Source organism: Daldinia caldariorum, assembly GCF_022478825.1.
Source record: "Daldinia caldariorum strain CBS 122874 unplaced genomic scaffold F4812scaffold_14, whole genome shotgun sequence".
Lineage (NCBI taxonomy): Eukaryota > Fungi > Ascomycota > Sordariomycetes > Xylariales > Hypoxylaceae > Daldinia > Daldinia caldariorum.
Genome location: NW_025953050.1, coordinates 606,194 through 623,499, shown reverse-complemented (window position 1 = coordinate 623,499; position 17,306 = coordinate 606,194). Strand labels below are relative to the sequence as shown.

General features: G+C 50.0%; 5 protein-coding genes across 5 annotated transcripts; 3 read left to right on the top strand and 2 right to left on the bottom strand.

The window, feature by feature from the left end:
* Positions 1–30: 30 nt before the first annotated feature.
* Positions 31–3,995, top strand: F4812DRAFT_437359 (uncharacterized protein). The gene is made up of 3 exons (XM_047934920.1): positions 31–711; positions 764–1,614; positions 1,665–3,995. The coding sequence occupies exons 1-3, from the start codon at positions 213–215 to the stop codon at positions 3,531–3,533; spliced, it is 3,219 nt and encodes a 1,072-aa protein (XP_047788055.1). The 5' UTR covers positions 31–212; the 3' UTR covers positions 3,534–3,995.
* Positions 3,996–5,517, bottom strand: F4812DRAFT_437358 (SGNH hydrolase). The gene has a single exon (XM_047934919.1). The coding sequence runs from the start codon at positions 5,428–5,430 to the stop codon at positions 4,582–4,584; it is 849 nt and encodes a 282-aa protein (XP_047788054.1). The 5' UTR covers positions 5,431–5,517; the 3' UTR covers positions 3,996–4,581.
* F4812DRAFT_437357 (uncharacterized protein) lies at positions 5,518–6,043 on the top strand. Its single transcript, XM_047934918.1, has one exon. It carries the CDS (start codon positions 5,832–5,834, stop codon positions 6,015–6,017), a length of 186 nt encoding a protein of 61 aa, XP_047788053.1. The 5' UTR covers positions 5,518–5,831; the 3' UTR covers positions 6,018–6,043.
* Positions 6,044–6,730: 687 nt separating this feature from the next.
* Positions 6,731–9,122, top strand: F4812DRAFT_437356 (guanine deaminase). Its single transcript, XM_047934917.1, has 2 exons — positions 6,731–7,534; positions 7,599–9,122. Exons 1-2 carry the CDS (start codon positions 7,282–7,284, stop codon positions 8,825–8,827), a joined length of 1,482 nt encoding a protein of 493 aa, XP_047788052.1. The 5' UTR covers positions 6,731–7,281; the 3' UTR covers positions 8,828–9,122.
* A 351-nt stretch (positions 9,123–9,473) lies between these two features.
* Positions 9,474–16,575, bottom strand: F4812DRAFT_110161 (beta subunit of fatty acid synthase). Its single transcript, XM_047929334.1, has 3 exons — positions 16,147–16,575; positions 10,849–16,087; positions 9,474–10,796 (listed from the first exon to the last, which is right to left on the bottom strand). The coding sequence occupies exons 2-3, from the start codon at positions 16,037–16,039 to the stop codon at positions 9,694–9,696; spliced, it is 6,294 nt and encodes a 2,097-aa protein (XP_047788051.1). The 5' UTR covers positions 16,040–16,087; positions 16,147–16,575; the 3' UTR covers positions 9,474–9,693.
* Positions 16,576–17,306: the final 731 nt, after the last annotated feature.

The following is a 17,306-nucleotide window of genomic DNA, read 5'->3' as shown; positions in this document are numbered from 1 at the left end:
CTAAAAACCATCTTAACTTAGCAGCTGCCTGGAACCTTAACGCTACCTGCTGCATTTTACGTGCTAACAACGCGTTTAGTCAACCTCCACTTTATATCTATTTTCGTGCATTTCGCATCATTCACACCGCGCCCTTCACACTGCGCCATTCCGCCGTCCATTCCGCCGTCCATTCCTGGGGATAGAGGAACAACCCTCGACTTATTAGTGGAATGGAGGCCCTCTTGGATTCGGTAAGAGGTAATGTGATATGCAGTTCTGTCCAAGATGTACAAGACCGACTCCACCATCTCCTCGCCTCCAGAGCGTCTGATACGCGCGCGAAACATGTCTCATTCACATTCGAGCTTCGTCATAATGTCGTTTTCCATCTGAATGCAGACGCCGAAAATGGCCATGTCGACCCTATCGAACAGCCTCAGCAGCAACAGATCACTAGATCCGTTAGCGCCTTTGAAACCGTACAGAACCAACCTACCGACGACCCTGTTCTCCAGCGCGCCGTCGCGAAGCATATAGTTGGTGCGCTGGGAACTGTAGATAATAGTTCGTGGACGGTACGAAAGGTTTCGCGGGATGCGCAAGGTTGGACATTCACGTACATCTGCAAAGACTCGCTACAAGCTTGGAACCGCGCGAATGCGAAGAACGCCGAGAAACATGTAATTGGCAGCCATAGCGGGCCAGGTAGCCTGGATCCGGTTAATGCCTGTGAGTATGGCTGTCAAACTTTTGAGTAGTCAAGCTGCTGACTTCGCTATAGCTCGCCCTGCTTTTGACTGTCGCGGAACCCTCACGATCGCCTTTTCGAAATCCTCTAGAGGCGTCGTCATTAAATACAGCCATATACCTATACACAAGACCGTCGCGCAGTTGATAGATCTTATAGTACCCTTGCTACCACCCCCGCCCGTCAAAAATGGCATCACAGGAAGCGAACGAACACCGAGGGCTAAGCGACCCCCACCAGCAGAAGGTGGAGAAGGGAGCCGTAAGAAACGTTCAAGAAAGAAGGATAAAGCTCCGGAAGCATCGATGGGAGGTGGTCTTACTCTGGAGAACGGTCAACCCAGCGAGAATAACGGAGAGTCTCAAAGTACGGGCCAGAACGATGAACATATCATATCTTTTGCGGAGATTCCTCCAGATGAAGCGGAACGCCGTAGACAGACGGCGATGGATCTTCTCCGGGGAAGAAACGTCGAACCTGCGACACTGTCCGAAGAGCAATTTAATATATTCGCAAATCAAGCACCGGCTCTACAGGCTATGTCATTAGATATGCTGGCCGAGCATGGCGCTGCGAAGTTGAGAATCGTCCATCCAGGTGATGAAGATGCCAATTCCACTCTCATAGAAGGGCAATCTACCAGTACAACCCCTGCCGCCGGATCCGGCCAGCAGTCTACCCTGGCGATAAACGAGACGCCAACGAAGAAGAAGCGTGCCCGAAGAAAAAAGTCTGAAGGTGTAGCAGCCGATGCTTCCATTGGTGGTGGTGCGGTAGTGCCAGTACAAGAAAATGGCGAAGTTGGAACGACTACTTCTGCTCTAAAACCGAAAGCCAAGAAGACACGCGGGAGTTGTGAGACTTGCAGGGGCAGGATGATCAAGGTAACCTATACTTGTTCGTCAAATAACGTTCGAATACTAACGTGATTTAGTGCACAAAGGAACATCCTAGTTGTTCTGTCTGTACTGAAGCTGGGATAGAATGCATTTATTTACCACCGAAGCCACGTCGAAAGAGATCGGGGATTACTGGTGAAGTGGTTGAGAATGAAGACTCTGAGTTACCCGGCGAGAGGGGAGAATTCCAGTCCGAAATTCAACTTCAAGCACCAGCTCCAGCATCAGTACCAATATCAACAACACAAATGTCAGTGCAACACCAAGTACCTACTACGTCACCACCGGTGGCAGATCTCAATAACGAGGAGTTCGTCCCGGATCCGAACATATTGTCAGGGCCCATGGAACATCATGTTGAGCATCCCGTTGAACATCCCGTTGAACATCCCGTGGAGTATCCCGTGGAGTATCCTCCGGTAACCACACAAACTCCCGTACAACCTTCAGCAACACAATACTATCAGAATCATCACAGTGGCCTCACATTTCCTCAGCGCTCGCAGCCCTCGATGGGGCAGGCAGCAACGCCAGCATTAACGTTCCCGGAATCTCAAGCTCGTGAGACTCAATCCGAGTCTCCAAATTTAACCTTTTCCGCCCCGTCCCATCAGACTGAGAACTCTTCTGGCTTAACCCTACCCCGAAACGTCTCGGCAACAAGGCAGAAGGGACAAAACACTCCTAGATCTAACCGACGTAGTCTCCCTACTACCCAAAATAAACAAACGCCAATACCGACACCAGTGCCAACACCGACCATACCGCAATATACTTCCAACTGGAATTCATCATCTGCAACAGGACACACTACTACAACGTCGCCGGTATTAACCCAACAGCAGACATCCGGACGATCGAAGTCACGTAAGTCCGACATGGGAGCGAGGCAGCAAACACATGACAATATGGGACAACTGCCGGCCGTATCACAGGTTGTAGCCCAAAGTCAGAGGCAACCGTCGCCTGCGAGAGGGTCGCCCTACCAAGCCGCAGCTCGAGCAAAGTCTCGGCAAGGTCAAAGATCACAAACCAGTACTCCTGTTGCGCCAATATCTCGCCCTCCTCCCCAGGCTCCCCAGGCTCCCCAGGCTGCTGTTAGTGCATCATATGATACGACTTCTTCGGCTTCAATTGCGAGTTACGACCCTTATCCGCGATATGACAACACTTCCAATAGTCAATATGAGAATCTAAATAACGATCAAACCTCGACCCGCATCGCGTATGAGCCAGGTTCATATCAAGCCCATACAGCTGCTATGACTTCCGCGTCCTACTCATCGACGCCGGCGTATGATTATTCTCGGACAACAAGCTCGTCTAACCCTCTTTCGCAAGCCCTCAACACGTCGTCTGCATATAATAATACCAGCGGTACTCCCGCGCCTCAATGGCGTACCTCGCAAAGTCGAAGTAGCCAGGCGCACGCCCAACCACAATCCAACAACGCTTATCCCATGACCTCAGCTTCCGCATCTACCTCCAACGGCTACGGCGCAACGTCTACCGAGCTGCGAAACTCCCATCAGAACACTTCTTACGCCCAATCCCAGCCCCAGTCTTACAATTCCTACTCGACACAGCAGCAGCCGAGCACGAACCAACAAGCCCAGCAGACCCAGCAGAACTGGTACAGGTTCGCTGCCAATAATAATAACAATAATAATACCCATAGTAATAATAACGGCGGTGCCAGCACGAGCCACCAGAGTGCTTACAATACCAGAAGCAGCGGCTACGGCGGCACCGCGAGCTCGAACCAGTCTACCGCCGCGTATAGCAGCCACAGGCCGCCGAATGCGTCGAATTACTCCGGGCATAATAACAACAATAACTACGCGTCCGCATCGGATGATCAGAGTATGTACGAGCTGCTGAGAGTTAGCGGCTCTACGCACTAAGTAGGGTGGGATGTGTGGCCTTACCGGTGTTATGTTATATTACTACGATACTACTACTATCATTCGGAAGAACTGTGATGTTTGTTCGTTTTATTAGTACACGTCGACTTTTTTACATGTGACGAAAACGGTTGCGAGGCGGGAGGATTTGTGTGTATTTTTCGTACAGGTTGAGAATATACGTGATAATGGGTTATCATAACTCCCCTGACCAAAACAAGAAAAGAAAAGGAACGTTGTGTTTGTTTATCACATGGGTTACTCGAGATAGGTTAGGCACCTCTTACCTAAGGAGGTAGTCAGCTTCGATGCTGTGTCGAAATGCTGGCCTTCAGACGCTGATGAGGTTAGGGACCTACGCCGTGCATTGTGGACGTGCTCTGGCTTGTTTGAGTTGTGGAGAGAGGGTAGCTAGCTAGCTATCAATGATACTTACCATCTGCATCGCTTGCGCTTTCAAACAGGGTTTCTCTCCTCGTGACTGTGCCTGTAGCAGGATTCTAATCGTCTTTCTGGCTTAGCCTACCTAGGTCTAGGTACTTAAAGCAATAAGGGGTATTTCGCATACGTATTGAAATCCCTTGGATATTATTTTACATTATCTTGGGTACCTAGGTAGGTACCTAATATAGACTTATATGAACTCATTTGTTTATATCTATATCCATAAGTCCTAAATACCATGCCTTAGGTACCTAACCCAAGGTAGGCACCTGTACTCAAAACGGACGTTGTAGAGGGAGTATTCCTCGACTAGGAATAACTCTTTAAGATCCAAATTCTGCCAGGACCCAGACACCAGGCGAAAAGCTCCAGTTCCTTACCCTAAACCCCCATGGATATTGGATGGTATAGAAAGCAAGAAAACTCTGGTACCGCGCACTAGTTAGATGGTCTTCCATAGTACCTTAGGTACCTAAGGTAGGTAGTGTGAGGTAATCTTCCAGAGTCCCGACGTTCAATTCCGGTAGCAAAGGTCGTTCGCGTCCCGCAGTTATACGGGGTAGCACACATACTCTTTTCATTCTTCCACACACGCATTTGAGTCTCATAGCTCGCCACCATCATTATCGCCGTTGCCATCATCATCCACGATCCCCAATTCCACCAGCCTCTTATACAGCATATCAGCCACGGCCCGCATCCCCTCGGCGCGCGGGTGATACGCGCCCCCGGCGTAGAACAGCTTCCAGGTGAACCCGGAGACCCACGGGTCCGGCGACCCCACGGCGTGGTCCTCGCTCGCCGCCCCGACCGGGACCACCTCGGCCCACGCCTCCCGCCCCGCCACCGCCTTGCCCGTCGCCGCCAGCAGCCGCCCGCACACCGCCCGGTGATGCGCCATGCGCTCCGCCCCGAACGGCACGTCCGTCCCCGGCCGCGTGTGCGTGCCCAGCATTGTCAGGTACTCGACCACGAAGACGCGCGCCTTGGGCGCTTTGGCGTGGATCGCGTCCAGGACGCCGCCGTACCTATGCGCCAGCGCGTCGACGTCTAGCGGTGCGTCGGCGGTGCCGCTGGTCGGGAGCGGGGCGCCGACCCCGCCGCGCACGCGCAGGACGAAAGAGCCTAGCCACGAGGCGTTGAGGGTGTCCTCGAACAGGCCGCCGATATAGCCGATGTCGTTGCCGCCGCCGAGCACGAGCACGACGTCGGCGTCGGGGGGCAGCCCGTGGATCTGCGGGGGGAAGAGGCGGCCGGCGCGGTCCTGGGGGTCCGTCGTGATGTTGGGCAGCTGGGCGCCGGAGACGGAGAGGTCGGTGCAGCGGGCGCGGGCGCGGCTCGCCAGCAGGCACGCGAAGTTCGCACCGGAGCGGCCGGCGGCGTCGTCGACGCACGGCGGGATGCTGGGGCCCGCGGCGAAGGAGGAGCCTAGGTTGGCTATGTGGAGGGGCATTTTATTTTTGGGGGGGGAGGGGGAAGGGGAGTATAGAAAAAAGAAAAAAAAGAAAGAAAAAAAGAGGAAGAGGAAGAGGAAGGGATCTGCTAGGATGATGGAAGGACTGGAACTGGAGGGTGTGATATAGGATAAGTATATTAATTGGTGTTACGATGCCGTTTGGTATTTGTAGGTAAATATAGTAAATATACTGAAATATGTTATTAACTAGTCGTTTTAAAGGTAGTTTGGGTATGTAGATCAGGTACTCCCCCGTTTCGATAGGTCCTAAGACACGGTGAGGAGAGAATGAGAATGAGAATGAGAATGAGAGGGTTGTGTAGATGTTAAGAGGTTACGTATAACTATACGTAAGACGAGATTCGAAGAGACGAAACGCGTTGACGACAATGTAATGTATGCTATCTTTTGAGGGACGAGAGCGAGGATCGGCTTCGGCCTTTTTTTTCTTCTTATTCTTTTTTCCTTCTTTTCTTTTCGGAGAAAGATGTTTCTGTTTCACGGCATTTATTTATTTGGTGATCGGGGAAGGTTCTATAATTGCCCCTCCTCTCTCTCTGCGCTGCTTTTTTAGGTACTGGTAATTGGAACGTATTGTCATATTTTAATAGGTGTAAGTTAGCCGGACCCTCGGTAGTTTCGTCCACGTCGTGTTTCCCCCCCCGGTACCTGGGCGGGCCAATCAGGATTCGGGACTTATGCTATTATCTCCAGTCACACCGCTTCGGTATGCGACGGCCGGCTTTACAAAGAATAAATAGAGAAATAGTGCTGTCGGGTTATACGTATTCGTATACCACCACATAGTCCTACCTGTTTTACTTATTCTCCAGCTGTTAAACAACAGATTAAACACAGATGTCGAGTAAGACAGTCCGATGGGCCGATCATTGTGTGATTTACAAAGTATCAGCAAATCCTAAGCGAGGATCTATGTATACCGAGGTAACTGAGTAATGTTGCCGTTGTCGTTTGAATTTAAGCTATTAGACGTCATTTTCCAGGTGCACAGAAAAACCCTTGATACCACCAACGGTACAACACCATCTAAGACATAAGCGTGTGATAGGACCTAATGTAATAGAGAGAGAAAATAGGATTTTTGCAAGATGCAAAGCGAGATAATTATTATATCTCCTTAGCTAATCGACACATATGCGATATATACACATTAGTAATATATTTTATGCTTGATCTTATCTTGTATATCTTGTATCTTGTTTCCATCAGGAGCTGAAGCTTAATTCTAGGCGGGCTGGCGGGGTATTAGGTTATTAGGTCTTATAGCTCCAAGACGATCCACCAATAGGAGTAGGAATACAGCTCCGGGTGCCGGCGTTGACCGACTTCTCTCGGACGTCACCATAGAGGGTTTCACGCTGTACTTGCCTAAGGTGCGCTGTACAACACCTGGGGCAGTGGGTACCTTCGGTCACTATTACGACACTGCAGTCGCTGTACGCACGTTATCCTTTGAGTCGGTACCTGACCGAAACTCTGGTAGGCTCCGGCTCTAGTTGATGCAGGAACGACAGTGGGATCTCGCCTAATCTAGAAGAGTGCCTTATCTTAGTGGTAGGTACTACGTTAGGAGGTACCTAGGTAGGTAGGTATTATACAATACAATACTAAACCTCCTATTGTACCCCGTAACTTCAGATGCAGATGCCATTTCCATTTCCAAAAGTCCACTAGCGCTTCCCGTCCCGTGTTATCACCAAGTAACCAAGTACAACAATAACACCTTTTCCTTTACTACCTTTTTTTTTCTTCCTTTTCACTCGGGTTTACACTCAAAGGGAAAAGAGGAATAAGTCAAGCAGAAAAACAGAAAAGCAAAAGTCAACTATGGCTTCCAAGAAGAACGAGAAGAATCAGCTATTTCTGGGTTTATTTATACACAGCATCAACCTTGGCGAGCTGCAATATCTACATGACACCGCAGTTTGCGTCGACAAGTCCGGCAAGATAGTTGCTGTCGAGCAGCAGTGTGACCAACCCAAAGCCGAGGAGACGTTATATCCCAAACTAGGATGGAAAGCAGACGATACACTTGTCACGATAGCAAAAGATGGCCAATTCTTCTTTCCCGGCTTCGTTGGTAAGAATACCTACCATTTTCCCCTTCAACTACGAGCTTCTTCTTCTTTACTTACTAGGTACAGACACGCACATACATGCACCACAATATCCCAACGTAGGAATATTCGGAAAGTCCACGCTCCTAGACTGGTTGAATACATATACCTTTCCTATGGAAGCCTCACTCTCCTCGCTCCCCAAAGCTCGCAGGGTATATACGCGCTGCATCCAGCGCACTCTTTCCCACGGCACCACCACCGCAACCTACTACGCCACCATCCACGTCCCATCTACGAACCTCCTAGCGGACCTATGCCTGTCTCTAGGCCAGCGTGCGTTCGTCGGCCGCGTATGCATGGACAACCTCGGCCCGGACTACTACCTCGACGAATCGCCGAGCCAGTCCGTGGCCGCCACGCAGGCCACCATAGACCACATCCGGAGCATCGATGCCTCGTTCGATCTCGTCAGCCCCATCCTAACCCCCCGCTTCGCGCCCGCGTGCAGCGCCGAAGCCATGGCCCAGCTCGGCGCCTTGCACCGGGCCACAGACCTCCCGATCCAGACGCACATCTCGGAGAACGTCAACGAGCTGCAGCTCGTCCGGGACATGTTCCCCGACAGCAGGAGCTACGCCGACGTGTACGACCGCTTCGGGCTCCTGGGCCGCCGCACCATCCTCGCGCACGCCATCCACCTGACCGAGCACGAGGCAGACCTCGTCGCGCGCCGCGGCGCCAAGGTCTCCCATTGCCCGTGCAGCAACTCGGCCCTGACGAGCGGCGTGGCCCGCGTGCGCTGGCTGCTGGACAAGGGGATTGGGGTGGGCCTTGGCACCGACGTCAGCGGCGGTTATAGCCCCAGCATACTGGACGCCGCGCGGCAGGCCGCTCTCGTATCGAATCATCTCGCCATGCCACCTCGAGGAGGGGCAAAAAAGCCGTCGAGTAGTTCTGACGAGCCGCCCTCAGACGACGACGACGACGACCGCGCACTCGCCCGGCTGAGCGTGGAAGAAGTCCTCCACCTCGCCACGCGGGGCGGCGCCGAAGTCGTCGGGCTAGGAGAGAAGATCGGCGGGTTCGACGTGGGCAAGGAGTGGGACGCGCAGCTGATCGGGCTAGGGCTCGTACCCGACGAGGAAGACGACCGACAACAGGAACAGGAGCGGGATAGGGATCCGGGGAACGTGGATATCTTCGGCTGGGAGAGGTGGGAGGACCGCGTGGCGAAGTGGGTGTTCAACGGCGACGACAGAAACGTCAAGAAAGTCTGGGTGCGCGGACGGCTTGTGCACGAGCGCGAGAGATAGATAGACCGAGCGGGCTAAGTGAAGCGAAACGGAACGATACGATACGATACCCACCTACCTAGTGGGCTGTAGATGTAATAAATACCTAAGCTTCTTTGTAGATAGCCGGATAGATAGAAAGGTAGATACTAGGTAGTTAGATAGAGGTAGAAAGCGCTTGTGGTTTAGCTATGCAGGTACCTAACCTGATCCTAGGTAGCCTTAGGTACACATTCCTACCAGGTATACATACTAATACTTACCCAACCCAGGCTCTCTGCTTACGTACTGTATTAGTTTGTTTGGTATAACCCACATATATAAAAATAAATCCTCGTGTTGCCTCTTGCATTAAGTTAGGTTAGGTACCTAACGTACCTAAGGTTTTCTATGCAGAACAAACTATAACAGCTCATGAATGAAAAGGGGGGAGTTGGAATTATCATCATTGTCTCATAAAATGGGCACATAACGTACCTAAGTTAAATAATATACCTGCCTAGGTACCTAGGTATATTATGCATAAGAAATTATGAGCTTGGAATGCATTTAATATAGGTTAGCCACCTGTCTTAATAACAATATTCCCTCTATAAAACCGCAGGGAGGGATAGTAAGAATGGCAAATACTGGCAGCGCAATAGAACATATGCAATATGAAATAACCCCTATTAGCACGTATGGATTATTACCTCTTACGACATAAACAAGTCAAAATAGGCAAGCAATGGCACCTCCAAGGATAAGTCCTTCTGCATGTTGGTTTGTTTCAAGAGGAACGTCATAAATATACTAACACAAAAGTGATAAATAAAAGTCTAAGAATGCCGCCCATATGCTATTAGGTTTTTTTAACACCGATTCGCCTGTTTTAGATCCCCTGGTTTCTAGTAACCGTTCACCTGCGCCGGAGGTGAGTTCACACCGCTAACACCGTTGGTATCGTCCTGATAACTGTCCCAATCCTGCAAGATCTGTGCGATCTTGGGCGACCCCGTGAGGTCATATACGTTTTGGAAATACTCCTTTGTAAGCTCGAACGGCCGAGCTGTGACATTAGGAATGTACTTTCCGACCAGCTTGGCGGGATCAATCGATGTCTTATTGATCTTCTTCAGGAGTATATTTCGGAAAGGCTTGACGCCTGACCGTAAGAATGTCGAGTGGAATGGCACGTCGATACCCTTGAGAGGAATAGTGGCGAAGCCTCTTTCGAGTTCCAGGGGCGTCGGCTTCTCCAAGGTCTTCTGAGCGCAACCCTTGATTATGTCGACAAGGTGCCCTTTCACTTCCTCTATGCTCAAATCTTGGCGGAGCTGATTGATATCCACCTTCTGTGATTTCAAGAAGTTTAGTACGCCAGTAAGCGTGTCCAGCGCCCGCAGGTCACCAGCACAGACGTACTGCATATTGGCGATGTTGTAGTTGACAATCTCCAACAGCCAACCTGTCTCCTCGGCAATATTGCTAACCACATAACGAAGAGCACCTTCGCTGAAGGTCTTCGAAATTCGGCTTGGATTGACGGCGCACATAGAGTAGTTTGACCGGCCTTGGGCGTCTCGCTCGACGGCGACTTGCATCGTTAATCCACGGTAGAAAACAACCGAAACAAGAGACTCGATGGGCAGCACGTCTGCTAACGCGGCGAGGGCTGAGTACTCGCCCAACGAATGACCGGCGAAGGTGCTGTCTCGCGGTACGAGACCCTTGGCATTCATGTCTTCAAAACTGGCCTTTTCCATGAGGGTAAGGGCGGGCTGTGTAAATTGGGTTGCCGATAGAAGACCCGTCGGTGATCGGTACGTGTAAGATGTCGTCTTCTCGTTGATCTCTTTGAATATGCGCTCAGATTTCACTGAGCCATCCGCGGCGATGGTCTCGAAATTCATCTGCATGTAATTTTCACGGATTGCTTTACCCCGAGGACCACCAAAGTGAATAGTCAATTCCTTCGGATTGTTCTTCACGATATTCAGAATAGAGAAACCTAGATCGTGTTAGCATCATATCTCGATTTAATAGGTGCGGGTTTTACTTACCATATGTATCTAGGAGATACTTATCGGCCCTATCCCAGACTTCCTTGGCAACAGGGCTGGAATTGTACAAGTCCATACCCATGCCCTGCTCTTGAGATCCCTGGCCAGTGAAAACATATGCCGTCACCGGCTGCTCAACTTCAGCCTCTCCAAGCAGTACCTTCTCCTCGTTCTCATTGCTCGCTTCAACTTTAATAATCTTGCGGCCGCCTATCATACCGACATGCTCAAGCTTGACTTGAATGTCGTCGTTGGGTAGTACCATACCGACAAGAGAGGCATGGAAACTGCGAACGCGGCCAATATTGTTCTCGGCGGCCCAGGTCTCCACTAGACTTCGCACGGCAGCACTTGAGTACATGCCGTGGGTAATGGTGCCGGGGAGGTTGGCATAGCTGGAGAATACACGAGAAACGTGGATAGGATTATAATCACCAGATACTTTAGCGTATGTCTCGTTGGAAGCTGGCGCCTTCAGTTGCAGAGGTGTCTTGCCGCTGAGGGGAATAGGGTTTTCAAAGTTGATCGGCTGTTCAATAGAAGAACCATGTCGTTCGAGATAGTCGACAACAGGATTGCCATGAGACACGCCGGCTTCATAGTCGACGCTTGCTACTTGGATGATCTCCTTGGTGGGAAGCTCTAATAGCACTTGGCCACGCGTCTCGACACTGCTGTAGACGGTCTTGTTCTTGAATTTGTAAAAACTCTGCAGGCGGAATGTCAACGTTAGGCCGAGTAGTTCGATATCATTATTGTCGAACTGGATCCAGTCCTTTGACTTCAGAACCGCAACGTCCTGGGAGGTAGCAAGGTGGACCTGCATTGGCGTCTCCATCTTGCGCTGGAAGGTGTTTTCATAATCTGTATAGACACCGCGGTACAAGAACTGTGATGTGACTTCCATAACAGCTTTTCCATCTCTATAAATCGTACCGCATACTTCAACCATCTTGCCAGATTCTTCGTTGATTACGGCGTTGATCTGTGCTGTTGTCTTGACTTCATCGCCTTTCTTCAAGGGGTCCGCACCTGGCATCATGCGGAAGCCGTTGGAAAGATGCACAAGCTTAAGAAGGTCACCATCGATCTTTCGGGGGAAGATGGGTTTCGTGATGGCCTTCCATCCGACGACAATAGCGAAATCCATAGGGGCAAACATAACCTTGCCAGGACGATCGACGAATGCCTCGCCAGTGTTGCTCACAGCGTGAACGAAGTCGTTGATAGCCTCCTTGGTAATGGTAGCTCGTCCTCCATCGAATTTGCTGGTGACGGGAACGTCAAGGTCGAGAGTCTCGTCTCCAAACCAAGCGCGCCAGTAAAATTCTTTGATACGGTCATTTCGTCCTTCCATAACTTCGTGAATCGGAGCATATCCAGCTTCGGGATGGTAAGTAAACCGAAGTGGTAGCGACACGGGCTGGCCGAGAGCGGTGGTATCCTTAATCATGCTAACGACAATCTCGCTCTTACCGTCCAGCTTGACTTCAATCACATCTACGTAGTGATCATGTCGTGGTTGCTCGCGGACGATAATGGATGTTTTGGCCGGATCATTAGGATATAGGATCTCAACGAAAAGACCACGGACTGGTGCGAATATTCTCTTCATTGGATTCGTCTGGTACTTGTGGCCTTGCACCAACACTTCGGAAGTGAATAACGCATGGCGCCAATTACGGTTGGGTCCTGCTAATAGCGCAAGCCAACTGTCAACCGAGGGTAAAGCAACGCCAGGCGACGATGACAGACGGTATGTGTTTTTGTGTTGGTCGTATGATACCGTGAGGCCTTCGATATCCAATGGTACTTCGGTATCTATGAGCTTACCACCAAAGTACTCAATGACAGGGATGGTTTCGGGTTTGTTGGCGTATATATCCCTAGTTAAGCTGGCGATATGGGCGTTGTGAATTCCGTCTAGAATGTCTTTGATGGGTTCATCGATCACGGTTGAGTACTTGACGGCGGTAGGACCTTGAAGAATACAAGTACGTCCAACGTCTTGATCAATGACTGCAGCAAGATCTTCCGATTGCCAAAGTGAATCTTTCTTGAAGAAAAACTCAAAATTCTCATCAAGAGATGGAACAAAGGTAACGGGTTTTTGACCGCGACGCTGGCATAGAAGTAAGAAGTGCTGAACGTCCTGAGCATTTATAATCTGAGTTTCAGCTTCGGGATAATGCGAAAGAATCCTCTCGACGGCAGAAAACGGCTCGTTAAGTTCGGAGTAGCTTTGCAAGTAAGAAGGCTGTCCAGTACCATGAGTGAACCGTTCTTCGACACGATGAATGAAATCACCTGTGAGCTTGGCGAATGACGGGTCGATCCATCGTGACTCGTGCTTGACATAGAGAAGATCTACCATCCGGCGCACAACTTCACCGTAGGTCATATCCTCAAGATCGACTGTCTGGCCAGCTTTATTTCGGCCAAACCACACCTTTTGGAAGTCATCGTTCAACTTCTTGATGATGTAGTCTCTGTTCTTCTTCAGCTCGGCAACGCGTTTTTCCTTTGGTAAGCTGAAAATCTTGTTATCCATTTCTGCCCAGAACCTGACACCTCTGGTTGCGAGCTTGTGAATAGGCTCGCCCATCTCCGATCGGACGGTAATGACACCACCAGCCGGACCTTTGTACGTCTTCTCCCACTCATCATCGTCGAGGCCCTCGGCATCTATGATGGCTTGCTTAGCAGCCCTGCTAGTATGAGCTTCCTTAGCAACCATCATACGACTGCCAAACAGGCATCCATCAAATGGCATCGGCGGATACCCATACTTCTTCGACCATTCGCCGGTAAGGTACGGATATGTGTCTTCAGCTCCACCAAATCCACTGCCAGCAACGAGAATGATGTTGTCTGATCGTCGGATGCGCGGGTACATTTGTAGGATGGGTTGGTGGAAGTCCTCGAACGAATGATGACCCCCTCCTCGGCCACCAGTCCATTGTAAGATAACGGGGAATGTTGGGTTCGCCTTAGCAATGTTGATAACTGCTTGGATCGCCTCCATAGAGCCTGGTTTGAAAGCAATGTGCTTAAGACCGAGGGTTTCGATGTATTCCTGTGCCACTTCGATAGAGGGGACACCCGCACCGATAGTCAAACCTTCGATAGGAACACCCTCAGAACGGAGCCGGCCGATCAAGGGGATTTGCCAGCCCATAGCACGGGGGTTTACGTAGATTAAATTGATCGTAACTCCGCGTCCAGCTGGGATGGCCTTTTCTATCTTGGATAGAGCTTCAGTCATGGTCTTGCCGTTATAGTAACCACCACCGGCTAATTCGATATGATAGCCAGCATTCATGGTTGCTGCAACAAAATCCCACGGGACGGTGGCTGGTGTCATACCGGCCACCATAATTGGAGGCACACCCAGCAATCTGCTCATCTTAGTATCCACGTAAGTTTGCCCGCTTGATGTCTTGACCAGTCGCGGGCCGTATTCCTTAACCCAGTCGTTTGCATACACTACGGCATGTTCTTCATCACGGTCAAAGAGCTCAGACTTGTACCCAACTTCTTGAGCGGCACCGTCGATCGTACCAGCCAGAATCACGCGTACACCTGTGCCTTCTTTGTTACGGCTGGTCAAGATACCGAGCCCTGAAATGCCGCCTGGGCCAAAGTCCAAAACGTGAGTAGCTCCGGGGAAGACGGTTGCCTTTTCCCAGTTGACGGGGTCGCGCGTAATCATACGGACTAAAGCGGGTACAATATTACCCTGAACTTCATCTCTCAGATCAGCGCCAGTGCAGGTGTTGTAAACAGCAATTCCCAAAGACGAAGAATCTATCTTCACATCTTTAAGGTCCTCGTCAATTAGTTGGGTTGCGCTAGAGAGGTATTTGCTGTGGAAAGGTGCAGTTATGGGTAAGAAACGATTCACGAATCTGACTTTTCGTTCCGTATGAGGAATTCGAGTTTGATCAAGACCAGTTGGCGCCTTAACCTTTCTCAACTGAAGATTAAGACCATAAAGCGAAATTGGCGGGCCAGTAACTACCATATTTCTGGGGCTATTCACAAGCGATATCGCGATGTGACGGTCTTCAGGAAGGTACTGATTTGTGGCATCGATGTGCTTCTGCACCTCGCTCTGCGGCAGGTCTCGAATGCTTAACATAGGGGTCGGGTCCCCCTCACCATTATCGATGGAGTCCTGTAGCATAACAGGAGTCAACGAAGTTTTGGGGAAAACTTGCTGGCTACGAGCACCAATCCAGAAGAGAATTGTGAGTGCATCTTTCGCCAGCTTCTCGTACGACTCCCACGAGTCAGCCGCAGCGGTAGCTGCCGCGACAATAACACCTTGAGAATGACCCGTTGCGCCGAGAATGCGATCCCGCAGAATTCCAGGGTGTACACCAAGCCCCTTTCCAAGGACTTGATAGTGACATAACTGCACCAAACCAATCAAAGGTAAGCTCACGGGAGCAGAGATAAGGTACTGAGCATCAGGAGTTGCATCTGGGTTACGTAGCCATTCCATTACGTCGAGTCCCTTGGCGTATAGTTTTTCTGCCCTCGGGTCTAAAGCAAGGGTATGAAGCAGGTCGGCCGAAGCAGCTACGAGCTCTCCGACGAAAGAGGGGTACGTATCATATACTTCACGTAGCTCGTCGAAATATTCAATAATGTTTCCTTGTCCACCAAAGATGCTATAGATACCAGCATTGCCCTCATCTGCGGCTCTCAAAAGCGCAGATTCATGTGGTCTGATAGCACGATTTGCTACTGAGCGAGCTGCATAATAGCATCGTACGACAGTTATCTGCTTTGCGAGAATACCTGGTAGGTTCTTTGCTAGGGTGTGGACGTCATTTCCTCGAAGGAACATTCGCTCGAACTCGTTGAGAACGAGTTTTAAGACTTCTTCGTACGAACCCTGGGCATCATCTTCCCCCTCTTCGACTTCATGCGCTACAAATCCCATGTACCTCGCAACAAGTTCTGCTACGGAGGATGGCTCATCGTCTAGAGCTAATTCATCGGTGGGCGCTGGGAGGCCAGCTGTGAACCGGTCTTTGAGTTGGGAGGCATGGAAATGGATACTGGTAGGTACGAGGAACGACGCCTCAAGAGACCCATGCGCGATGGTAAGAGGTCGGAGGGATGAGTTTGATCTGGGAGTAGATACGCCCGTTTGAGGGCCTGTGCCCGCGGTCCCATACATGATTTAAGGGTATCGAAGAATAACGGACGAGGCAGGAGGATATAGGTGCTTAAGCATTTTATGTTAGAAGTTTAAAATATTAGGCTCTTCCGAATGGTGTATCTTACTATTAAGTCTATCTCCGTGGACTCAGTAAAGAGCAGGAGATGTAATGTTAGGAATTTTTCGGAAGGGGAAATTATTCACAGCGGCTCGGATGGGATGGTGAAAATGGCAAAGTTGGGAATTGCGCCCACAGATTTTGACCAGGTAAAAAACAGCCTTACAGCTGAAAGATTGACTAACGAAGAGGATTACCTGTTACAAGGGCAGAATTATGAGAAGAAAAAAAAAGTTTTTTTTAAGGTAGGACTGAAGCTGGAAAAGATCTGGTATTGCAGCTTCGATATGTAAAAAGCAGTTGTGTCTCTTAGTGGGTCAGGTGCAGTTGAAGGGAACTTCGTTACCGACATCCAATTGCATGCCCACGAAGTTAAGGTTTGTGGTACCTTACAAGTCCAAGTAACGGCCCCTGTCAAGTTTCTCCTCTCAACGTTGTACCTTTTTCCTCTATTTTCATCTATGTAAATGGTGTAAATGGGCCTAGCGAATATTCACAAAGCGACTTCCCCCCCTCGCCAGAAAAAAAATTTAAGTTCTTGTTGGGGATCTCTTAGGTTTAGCGGTGCCACATTGTAAAACTACCTAACCCTGCAACTGTGGCCTTACTCCACTCCAATGGTAATACAACTGTCGTTTGTATCTGTACTTGATTATCTGCAAGTTCGTGTCCTTGGCTCTATCGCTTAACTGCTTCCTAAATGTATCATCTTCTTTTCCATCTCGAACTACGCCTGTTGCTTTTTTTTTTAATGGTGATTAATGATTCTAACTCTTAAGCGACTTAGACAAATATCTATCTCAAGATTCACAAATTCGGTTGAGGCATGTTGCTAGCCTCGAGTCAGCACATTTGCTCGATGTGGAGGGACGTGGGGATGGATATTTTCATAGGCAGCCAAAACGACTGAACGATTACGAAAGCAGAACGAAAACCCTCGGGCCGCCATCGTATCTTCGCTTTAAAGGAAACGCTAGAACGTGGTCTGCTCGCATGGGTAGACGGGTACGCTTGCCCCTCTTACGACGCATTTCCGAGTTTTTGTCGCGAATGGCAGGATGACTTTTGCGTAAACAAAATCCAGAACAAAAGAGATCTCCAAACCCGCTCTCGATGCGTGTCATCCAAATTACTAATGCAGACTTCAGCATGCGGAGAGATGGTGAT

Bases quoted from the DNA above. Each gene is read 5' to 3' on its own strand.
- F4812DRAFT_437359 (XM_047934920.1), top strand. From the start codon at position 213: ATGGAGGCCCTCTTGGATTCGGTAAGAGGTAATGTGATATGCAGTTCT. The intron at 712-763 runs GTGAGTATGGCT...ACTTCGCTATAG, and splicing joins CCTGGATCCGGTTAATGCCT to CTCGCCCTGCTTTTGACTGT. The intron at 1,615-1,664 runs GTAACCTATACT...AACGTGATTTAG, and splicing joins GCAGGGGCAGGATGATCAAG to TGCACAAAGGAACATCCTAG.
- F4812DRAFT_437358 (XM_047934919.1), bottom strand. From the start codon at position 5,430: ATGCCCCTCCACATAGCCAACCTAGGCTCCTCCTTCGCCGCGGGCCCC.
- F4812DRAFT_437357 (XM_047934918.1), top strand. From the start codon at position 5,832: ATGCTATCTTTTGAGGGACGAGAGCGAGGATCGGCTTCGGCCTTTTTT.
- F4812DRAFT_437356 (XM_047934917.1), top strand. From the start codon at position 7,282: ATGGCTTCCAAGAAGAACGAGAAGAATCAGCTATTTCTGGGTTTATTT. The intron at 7,535-7,598 runs GTAAGAATACCT...TACTAGGTACAG, and splicing joins CTTCTTTCCCGGCTTCGTTG to ACACGCACATACATGCACCA.
- F4812DRAFT_110161 (XM_047929334.1), bottom strand. From the start codon at position 16,039: ATGTATGGGACCGCGGGCACAGGCCCTCAAACGGGCGTATCTACTCCC. The intron at 10,797-10,848 runs GTAAGTAAAACC...AACACGATCTAG, and splicing joins GTATCTCCTAGATACATATG to GTTTCTCTATTCTGAATATC.